Genomic DNA, 10,930 nt, shown 5'->3' with positions numbered 1-10,930 from the left:
TTTCTTAGAAATTGTATTGGTCCTGGAGAAAGGGAGGCAAGCAGCCCCTGCCTCCCGCTCAGAGTGCCCCCAGCCCTCACTGTTTCCCGTTGCCATTGATGGGGAGGTTCACATGCTCAGGGGAGGCCAGGAAAGCCTTGAGCTTGGGCCGGGCACTGAGGCGCGCCACATAGGCCGAGAGCAAGGGGAACGCATCCAGGCAGCCGGGGGCCAGGACCTCATGGATCAGCAGCAAGTCCAGCAGGTTGTAGTCAGCGAAGGAGATCTGGTCTCCAACAATGAAGGTCTTGCCTCCCTGGTTCTGGGACAGCAGGGTCTCAAAAGGCTTCAGTTGCCCGGGCAATGCCTTCACATAGTCATCCTTGCCCGCCTCGTAGTTGGTGTAGATGAGGGAGAGGTATTTGCAGCGGAGGTCCTCCACGCCATCATTCACCATGTCCACCAGGGCTGCCTCCCGCTGGTCCTTCCCATAGAGCCCAAGAGTGCGGCCCAGGTGACGCAGGAAGGTATTGGACTGGTACAGGGTGAGGTCTCCGTCCTGGAACTTGGGGAGCTGCCCATACAGGCAGGAGGCTTTGAGAGAGCCCTCTTGCCAGGTCTCCACTGTTACCACCTCCTCCTTCCAGCTCTGGCCCTGGTCTGCCAGCAGCATGCGCAGGGCCACGCAGCGGCCTCGAACTGGGAAGTAGACCACGGTATAGGGCGGCATGATGGCACACGAGGCGGCGGCGGCGGGGACGACGAAACTCCAGCCATCACTGGTATTTTGATAGGAATTTAATTGAATCTGTATATTGCTTTTGACAGTATGGGCATTTTTAACAAGATTAGTTCTTTCAATCCATGAGAATGGAATATCTTTTCAATTATTTTTGTCTTCTTCAATTTCTTGCAATAATGTTTTGTAGATTTCAGTGTAGAGATTTTTCAAGACCTTGGTTAAATTTATTCCTACGTATTTTATTATTTTTTGTAGCCATTTTTATTATTTTTTTATTTTTTATTTTTTGCCAATGGGATAGTTTTATTTATAGCCGTTTTATTATTTTTTTGCCAATGGGATAGTTTCTTGATTTCTTGTTCAGATAGTTTGCTATTAGTTATAGAAATGCTACTGATTTTTGTACATTGATTTTGTATTCTGTAACTCTACTGAATTTGTTTATTAGTTTTTTTGTGCATGTGGAGTCTTTAGGATGTTCTATATATGATATCATGTCATCTGCAAAAAGGGGCAACTTAAGTTCTTTTCCAATTTTGATGTCTTTTGCTTCTTTCTCTTGCCTAATTGCTCTGGCTAGGACTTCCTGTAATATGTTGAATAAAAGTGATGAAAACAGGCATTCTTGTCTTGTTCTAGATCTTACAGGAAAAACTTTCAATATTTTCTAATTTTGTATAATATTAGCTGTTGATTTGCATGGCTTTTATTGTGTTGAGATGCATTCCTTCTATATCTGTTTTGTTGAGTTTTTATCATGAAAGGATGTTGAATTTTGTCAGATGCTTTTCTGTATTTGTTCAAATGATCATATGGTGTTTGTGTTTCATTCTGTTAATGTGATATTTTATGTTTATTCATTTGTATATGTTGAATCATCCTTGTATCCTGGGATGAATTCCACTTGATCATGATCAATGATCTTTTTAATGTGCTGTTAACTTTAATTTTGTTGACAACTTTTGCTTCTAGGTTTGTCAGGAATATTGACATATGGTTTTCTTTTTTGTTGTGCTCTTCTCTAGTTTTGTTATCAGGGTGATGCATAGATGAATTTGGAAATATTTTCCCCTCTTCAATTTTTTGGAATAGTTTGAGTAGAATTGGTATTCTTCTTTAAATGTTTAGTAGAATTCAGCAGTGAAGCCATCAGGTACTGAGCTTTTCTTTGATGCAAGACTTTTTTATCACTGATTCAATCTCTGCTAATTCATCTGTTCACATTTTCTATTTTTTCATGATTCAATCTTGATAGCTTACATGTGTCCAGGAATTTTTCCATTTCTTCTAGATTTATCAAACTTGTTGGTATATAATTGTTTATAATAATCTCTTAGGGTTTTTTTGTATTCCTTTGTTATCATTTGTAATGTCTCTTTTTTCATTACTCATTTTGAGTCTTCCCTTTTTTTCTTTAGTCTGACTAAACGTTTGTTAATTTTGTTTATCTTTTAAAAAATCCAGCTCTTTGGGTTTTTTGACCTTTTGTTTTCTCATTTTATTTACCTCTGTTCTGATCTTTATTATTTCCTTCTTTCTATTAATTTTGGATTTAGTTTGTTCTCATTTTTCCCTGAGGTGCAATGTTAGATTGTCTATTTGAGATCATTATTTTTTGTATAGAGGTATTTATTACTATACGCTTTCCTCTTAGAACAGCTTTTTCTGTATCCCATAGGTTTTTGATAAGCTGTGTTTTCATTTTCATTTGTCTCAAGAAATTTTGAAATTTCTCTTTTAATTTCTTTGTTGACCAATGGTTGTTCAAGAGCATGTTGTTTAATTTGTATGTATTTGCAAAGTTTCTGAAGTTTTTCTTGTTTTTATTGATTCCTGCTTTTATGCTATTATAATCAGAAAAAATACTTGATATGATTTCAGTTTTTAGCATTTGTTAAGAGTTGTTTGTGACCTAATGTATAATCTATTCTGGATACTGTTCCATGAGCAGTTGAGAAGAATGTATATTCTGCAACTGTTGAATGGAATGTTCTATAAGTGTCTATTAGGTCCATTTGGTCTACAGTGTAGTTTAGATTTGATATTTCTTTGTTAATTTTCTGTCTGGATGATCTGTTCTTTGCTGTGAGTGAGGTGTTGAAATTCTCTACTATCATTGTATTGCAGTCAATTTCTGCCTTTGGTTTTATTAATATTTGCTTTACATATGTAGGTACTCCCATGTTGGGTGCCATACATATGAGCGTTAATCCCTTATTGAATTGGCTCCTTTGTCATTATGCAATGATCTTCTTTGTCTCTTTTTATAGTTTTAATTTAAAGTGTATCTTATCTGATATAAGTAAAACTATTTCTACTCTCTTCTGGTTTCCACTTTCATGGAATGTCTTCTTCCATTCTTTCATCTTCAGCCTATGTATGTTATTACTAGTTAAATGATTCTTCATAGGTCGCATATAGTTGGGTCTTTTTATGTTAGAAAGGAAAATGATTGGGCACTGCTCTTCATTAAAAAGAAAACCTTACTGAGGACTTCTGTAACCTTATTATCTGTCTAAGTAATTTCTTCTCAACTCCAGTATCAGTACTTTGGTTTCAGTTTGTCTTTCTAGCTTCATTCTTCATTCTACAAATAGGCGTGCTCACTGGCCTTCTTCCCCCAAACTAACTTGTGAGCAGTCTCTTTAAAATACTTTCTATTTTCTCATCTGAGTAAAAGTCTTCTAATCCTTCAGCACTGTAACTCATACATCATCTCCATCATGTTGCCCTTCCATCATCTTCTCTTTCTTTATGTCTACAGCATTTCAAAACCGTATTTTTTATTTTATTATGTTTTAATTTTTTTGACATGTACATATTGGACTCTATGTCTTTTTTTTTTAGAAATTTTTCCTTCTTAGTTTATAAAGTAGTAGAATGCAGAGACTAAGTTTTATTCATATATATTTTTCTATGTAGTAGGTCCATGATACATGTTGATTAAATGATGACTTCTAATAAAGAATACCATTTGTATGGTAGAAAAGCAAAGGATAAGTTAGAAAAGGATAAAATCTTAAATAAGTATGTTAAAGTTTTATCTTTGCTTTTTAAACAAATGCTTCTTTAGCCACTGGTTGCTGTTTATTCTCTGATCCTCAAACTAGAGGTTTTCTTAGTACTTTTCTTTTGCAGGTGAGATGCATAAAAGTGCAGAAAATAAGATATGTTTGGAACTACTTAGAAGGACAGTTCCAGAAAATTGGGTAAGTTATTTTAGCAAGTACAACCAAAGAAGAAAATATCTCAAAATATTACTGCTAAATATGTTCTTTTCATTATTATTATTTTAGCTCTTTGGAAGACTGGCTCAGTTCTGCCAAGATACATCAAAAATTTGGATCAGGCTTGACAAGAGAAGAACAAGAGATTAGGTACCATGCATGTTATTGCCTATACTAGCTCAAAAGGATTATTATCAGTTAGCCAAATAGCTCAGTAAATAGTTATCTTAATGGATTAATATCAGAAAATATTGTAATGCTCTATTTAGTATTATTAAATTAAATCTTTCACATACATTATATTACTTCATCTTCAGAGCAACCTTATGGGGCAGGTAGAACAGACATTATCACCATTTCCATACAACAAATGAGAAATCTGAGGCTCAGAAAGGTTTCATGGCCAGAACGAGGTCACACAGATGGGAATTAGTAGCGGAAGAACTGAGGCCCACACTCCTGGCTGCAGAGGTAGTGCTCTTTCTACTCCATACAATGTTTCTCAAGGTTATTATAATATAAAGTTGAGCCAGTTTAGGTTATAATCAAGAAATACATATTAGATCATGATAATGCAGTTAGATAATAACCATGGAACAGCAGTAGAACACCATGCAAGATGTGTAGCTCCACAATTCCAATGAGTTATTAGGCAGAGAAGAGAGATTTAGGGAGGGCACTGGTATGTCAAGAGTCTGTGGGCTTTGAACAAATATCTTTTCCTCCCTGTGCCTTTGTTTCCCAATCATAGACTGGGGGAGGACTCTTTAAAGGCCTTGCTGTTCTAAGTTTCTATGATTCACATGCTTCGCCCTTCCCCATTTCTACTACTTTGAAGAGATGTAGAGCCTAGCAGAATCTGCATCACCTGGGAGCTTGTTAGAAATGCATGATCTCAGACCACTTTTCATCCCGTTGAATCAGAATCTTCATTTTAACAATATCACCAAGTGATCTATATAAACATTAAAGTTTGAGAAGCACTGCTCTCATACATTTGACCAAGCTATTTAATCTGAGCATCGAGGTGGAAGACACAGAGAAAGCAGTTAGTGTTTTCAACAGTAACGTAACTCATAAAATGTCTTTCCTCCGCATAATCAAAGAAACACATCTCTGGGTTTTAGAGACACTGAATCAAAAAGCCGAATAATTATGTGTGTAGAGCTATTTTTGAGGTCACAGAACTTTCCACCTACATTAAAATACATTATGAAGTTTTCCAGAACTACTAAATAGGGGTAGGAAAGTAGAAACAGCATTTCCTTATCAATAAAGGTATTTTCTCTTAACTATATCATGGTCTTATAGTAATAAAACCGGAATTGAGGCGAGACAGAATTGGGAACATGCTAATCCTGAAACTACTTGAATGAGACAATATTTAATATTAAATACCCAAAATACCATTTAGAAAAATATTTAGACCTTGGGAAGAGTATAGGTCTAGAAGCAATATGGTCATATTTATCGTTTTTGCAACTGAGAACCCTCACCTCCCATTATTTTGAGAAGGATGGGAATGGTATATAACAAGGGAGGCTTATGTTGGTCCCATAAGTGAGAAATTGAACATAGACCTTTTTCTGAATAGGTGAGGAGTGAGTTTTAATTTTATTATTTGTGATGGAGTGATACGTGATTTCTTTCTATAGGAGGTTAATATGTGGGCCTAATACTATCGATGTTGAAGTTACACCAGTTTGGAAACTGCTCATCAAGGAGGTAATTTCTCCAGCATTTTCTCTTGGTGTTGGATAGAAAATAAAGAAGTTTGACTCCAGTGAAATAATCAAGAGTGCTACTTGTTAATAAGTAACTATAATATAGAATATACTTTGGAAGTATGCCAAGCATATTATCCTCATATCTCTTGCTTACTCTTTTTCTTCAAGTGGTTCTTTTGCAGATTGCCTTATGCAAGACAGGGTGTGAAACTCATTATACTTACTTAACATTTAATGGCTGGATGAATGTAATGTTTCTTTTCTTTTTTAATACTGTGCTGCTTAACTTGTTTTAACTTCGTGAAACTCAGTTTTTTTTAAAGCTAATCCTTTTGTTAGGTAACAGATACAAGTTTCTTGGTGCCTAAAAATGTAGGAAGAAAAAACTCCATTTATTCAGCCTTATTAGTACTGCAGATCTCAAGGTATAAGGTGAAATTTCCTTTTTGGACCCTATCACTGGGATCCTCATTTTTTCACTTTACATTGATTATTATCAAACCATAGCCCTCTAGCTGTACTCTGGCTTCCCTGTGCTCTCTCTCCACTCCTCCTTGCCTTAAAAAAGCTTACTAAACTTAAGGTACTTTAAAAATATTTCCAGCAAGCTGTCAAGCATGAAAGAAAGTAAAACAAACCAATAGGGAATGTTTCTGTGTGCTGCCTCTCTAACTAGAAGAAAGGATTGCCATTTCTGTTTTAGACAGAAGGAAACCAACTAGGGGGAATTTAAGTAAAGGCACAACATGTTATTTGACCAAAGCTGAATTCCAGCTGTTGAAGTTAACAGCTACTCTCTCGCACAGTGTTCTAGATGCTCTATTGCAGCTTACTGCTTTCAGCACAGCTCTCTACTTAATGAGAACATGCAGTCTTCAACTCACCCATTAATCAAGTTCCTTAACGACTTCAAATATGGCAGGTGTTATGTCATAGAGAAGAAGAGACTAGAAAGTATTTTAACTTTGTAAACCTGAACTAATACTTCACCTTTCTGAAGGCCAGTAAATGTAAACAGGAGATGACAACATCTACTCCTTAAATAACTATTGTGATGGTCAACATGTCAATACATGAGACACTACTTTGTAAATTGTAAAGTGTGACAGTGATTAAAAGTAAGTGCTCTGGGGTCAGATTGCCTGGGTTTAAGTCTTGGGTCTGTGGCAATCATGGTCGCATGACTTTGGACATATTTCTTAAGATCTAAGGTTCAGTTTCTTTATCATTACAATGGAGATAAGTAACTTCTGGTTAATAAGGTAATTGTGGGAATTAAATGAGAAAATTCAAGTAAAGTTGCTTAGAGCAGTGTCTGGAACTTGTCAGTTGCTGAATAAATATAATAAGAATGTTGTGTGGGATGATGTATGTCATGAAGATGATTATGAAAACAAATAAATAAAGAGCTAAGTGTGAAGCCTAAAAATCTTGCTTGCTTTCCTGTTTTTATGTCTGCCAACAGGTTCTAAATCCATTTTATATATTTCAACTCTTCAGTGTCTGTTTGTGGTTTAGTGAAGACTATAAGGAATATGCTTTTGCCATCATAATCATGTCCATAATTTCCATATCTTTGACAGTATATGATCTCAGAGAGGTGAGTTTCTCTATTAGTTCTATGGTTTCAGAAAGGGAAGAATAGTGAGTTTATTAAAAATTTGTTAGAAAGGAGTATCAGGAAATAGTCACTTCCTGCTCCATAGTAAATGAGATATGAAATATGTAGCACAGTAAGCAGTGTTCAACAATTTAGTTCTTTCCCTTTCCTCCCATTCCAATCTCTGACATTTGAAGTTATTTTTCCTCTCTCTCTTTAATTTACTTAAGACTAATTAGCCAGAACAACATGCAAAGGTTTATGAATTGTGAATATGTGAAAAAATGCATGTAGAGAATACTGATGGGACTTGAGGATGGTGGAAGAGAGATGGAAGGTGGAGGAATCTATTTAATATGAACTCCTTTGCCATTTATGTTTGGCTGGTACTCATTTGTCAAGGCCGCAGTCCAACTCCTGGCTTTCTTTTTGCCTACACCAGGTTTCTAGATACTGTTGGAAAAAAATTACATAGAGCAGATTGGTTGGTCGCACTATAAATCTGTGAATTCCAACCTCATCTGGACAAGCCTTCTGTTCATCTCTAATCGAGGTGCTCTCCCGTCCTCTGAAATGAAGGTTTCAAGCCATCTCTGTCTTCTGGTGTCTGAAATGCCCATCTTCTCACATTCCACTCTTTCTTTAATTCAGCAGATATCACTTATTTCACAAAAAAGATGGAAGCCATAAGACAGAAAATTGTCCAACTCCCCACTTTCTGAGTGCCAAATGACTCATCTCTGCAGCCGCCTCCCGCCCTGACCTCTCATTCCAGTGGAGGAAGTGCCCTCGGCTGTGCCTGCGAGACCATCCTCTTCCACCTTCTTGGGGTGCTTATGCAGTCCATGAGTGACTCCTCTCTTCTTCTCAAGAGCCTTCCCATCAACATTTAACATTCTCAAATTCTCTTCACTTGAAAACAAAACTCAAAGAAAACAGTTTCTTCTCTTGACCGTTCACAGTAAAACTTCTAGAGTCTTTGCGTCTGTTATCCTTAGTTACTCATCTTCCTCTTACTTTTCAGTCATGCCAACATGCCTTCCTCCCTCATGACTCCATTTAAACACATCTTGTTAAGGTCGCCACTGTGATCCCAAAGCCCATAGATCATTTTAAAATTCAAAAAGTTCTTTTAAAATTAGCTCTTTTGTTTTCCTTAATAGAAAGGGCAATATGTGGCTATGATAAAAATAAAATTCAAACAGAACAAAAGAGTGTGAAAAAAAATTAAGGCTCCCTCCCGTTGGGAAAACTTCCCAGTGTTCAGGTCCTCTTTCAAGATACATCCACTAGGCCCATATTTTCTGTATACTTTCAGCAATATTAAATGCATATGCATTGATTTGTTGAACAGAATGAATATATTCCATGTACACTGTTCTGCACTTGAATTTTACTTATTTATTTATTTATTTATTTATTTATTTATTTATTTATTTATTTTTGAGACGGAGTTTTGCTGTCATCGCCCAGGCTGGAGTGCAATGGCGCAATCTCGGCTCACTGCAACCTCTGCCTCCTAGGTTCAAGCAATTCTCCTGCCTCAGCCTCCCAAGTAGCTGGGATTACAGCCATGTGCCACCACGCCCTGGCTAATTTTTGTATTTTTAGTGGAGACGGGGTTTCACCATGGTGGCCTGAATGGTGTTGATCTCCTGACTTCCAGTGAACCACCCGCCTTGGCCTCCCAAAGTGTTGGGATTACAGACATGAGCCACCGTGCCCAGCCTCCACTTGAATTTCTTACCTGTTATATCCTAAATATCTTTCTGCATCTGCACAAATACATTTTCTCTAGATGTATCATAATTTTTAACCAGTCCAATATTGATATGTATTTGGTTGTTTCTAGTCTTTTGCTACTAAGACAATGCTGCAGAAGCATCCTTGCACATATATCTTTTTATACATCTATATATATGTATGCATATGAATACATATTACATATGTATACATATGTATATAACAAGTATATATGCTTATGAATATCTGTATTGATAAATAGAAAATTTCTGCAATTGAAATTACTTAGTCATAAGCTAGGTATGTTTAATGCATGTTGTCAAAATGCCTCTTAAAAAAAGTAATACTGGCCAGGTATGGAGGCTCACACCTGTAATCTCAAAATTTTGGGAGGCTGAAGTGGCAGGATAGCTTAGACCCAGGAGTTCAAGACCAGCCTGAGCAACATAGTGAGACCTCATCTCTCTCTCTATATAAAAAAAGTAATACCAATTTACATTCCTTACAGCAGTAGATAAGTTTTTTTTATCTTTACCAATATAAGTGAAAACAGAATTCAGTAACTCCAATCACATGTTTTCTATTATGAGTTGAGCATTTCTTCACACTTTAGGCCATTTGTATTTCTTTTACTGTGAACTCTTTGTGTCCTTTATCAATTTTTATTGGGTTCTTGGTGTTTTGCTTGCTCATGTTATGGTCCCCCTGCAGTGGATATTTTTTTTCCCACAGTGCAGATTTCGCTAAACCTCTCAGTTGGATTTGACACAGTTAACTGCTCCATTCTTTCTGACGCACTCTTTTCCTTGGCTTCAGTGACAACACACTCTGCATCCTCTCCAGTTGCTCTTTTCCATTCTCTTTTGATAGCTCATCCTTCTCTATCTGGCTTTTAAAAAATGAGTGTTCCAAAGTCAAAACAACATGAAAATGCATATAATGTAAAGTCTCCATTTTTCTCTCCCACTCCACTTGGCCAACTGCTTACATTAGTTTCTTGTGTAATCTTCCAAAAAAGTTTTTAGGCAAACGAAGCAAATACAAGTATATGTATTTTCTTTTTTTCTTATCTAAGTGGTAGCATAATTACATTATTTTCTAACCTGCTATTTAAAAAATTACTATTAATATATCTTGAGGATCTTTTCATGCAAGTACATAAAAGATTCTTCATTATTTTTATAGCCGTACATGCCAATGACTTCAAAGGCATATGCTAATGACTTTCAAATTTGTATGTATATCTCAAATCCAGATATCCCTTTTCAGTTCCAGACTCATAGCTTCAACTACCTATTTGATATCCCCACCTTAATATCAAAAAATTACCTTAAATTCAACATTCTCAACATAAAACTCAAAGATTCTTCTCCTTAAATCTGCACTTAGGTTTTTCTGATTTGGTAGCAGATACTACTGACCATTCCGTTGCACAGGCCAGAAATCTGGTTGCCAGCCTTGAAACTTTCTTTCTTCTTCCCCTTCAATTACACAGGAAGTCCTTTGATTTTTCCTTCCTAAATATCTCTTGACATCATTCACTTTTTTCCACCCTAGCACTATTAAGGTTCGAGTTAGTATCGTTTTCTACCTTGCAATCACCTCCCATCTGGCCTCCATACATCATTCTTGCAGAACACGATTATTTACAAGCTTTTATCACTGAAATGCTTCAAAATATTCCCATTGCTCTTACAATAAACTTCTAATTCTCATCACAGACTTTAAAGCTTTACCTCAAGACTCACAAACTTTTTAGTTTCTAGAGCTCTTTAAACTCTTAAAAATCACTGAGGATCTCTAAGAGTTTTAAATCTTGTAGGTTATATCTACTGGTATTTACCAAATTAAGAATTAAAACTCAGAATCATAAAATATTAATTAATTAATTAAAAATAATAACATATTTGTA

General features: G+C 36.1%; 1 protein-coding gene and 1 pseudogene across 2 annotated transcripts in view; one reads left to right on the top strand and one right to left on the bottom strand.

Annotated features, from left to right (window-relative positions):
- Positions 1-750, bottom strand: LOC108530496 (glutathione S-transferase P pseudogene; annotated as a pseudogene). The gene has a single exon (XR_001885854.1). The product of XR_001885854.1 is annotated as a glutathione S-transferase P pseudogene (transcript).
- The window catches only part of ATP13A4 (ATPase 13A4), a 161,816-nt gene that overhangs the window by 61,127 nt on the left and 89,759 nt on the right, over positions 1-10,930 (top strand). Inside the window, exons 5-8 of the mRNA XM_017873452.1 lie at positions 3,860-3,930; positions 4,018-4,098; positions 5,604-5,673; positions 7,141-7,275. Of these exons, the coding sequence (XP_017728941.1) occupies positions 3,860-3,930; positions 4,018-4,098; positions 5,604-5,673; positions 7,141-7,275 (357 nt within the window). The remainder of the gene's footprint in view (positions 1-3,859; positions 3,931-4,017; positions 4,099-5,603; positions 5,674-7,140; positions 7,276-10,930) is intronic.

Source organism: Rhinopithecus bieti, unplaced genomic scaffold, assembly GCF_001698545.2.
Source record: "Rhinopithecus bieti isolate Rb0 unplaced genomic scaffold, ASM169854v2 scaffold_5626, whole genome shotgun sequence".
NCBI classification, from domain to species: Eukaryota; Metazoa; Chordata; class Mammalia; order Primates; family Cercopithecidae; genus Rhinopithecus; species Rhinopithecus bieti.
The sequence above is the reverse complement of the archived record's forward strand: the minus strand, read 5'-3'. Positions and strand labels throughout refer to the sequence as shown.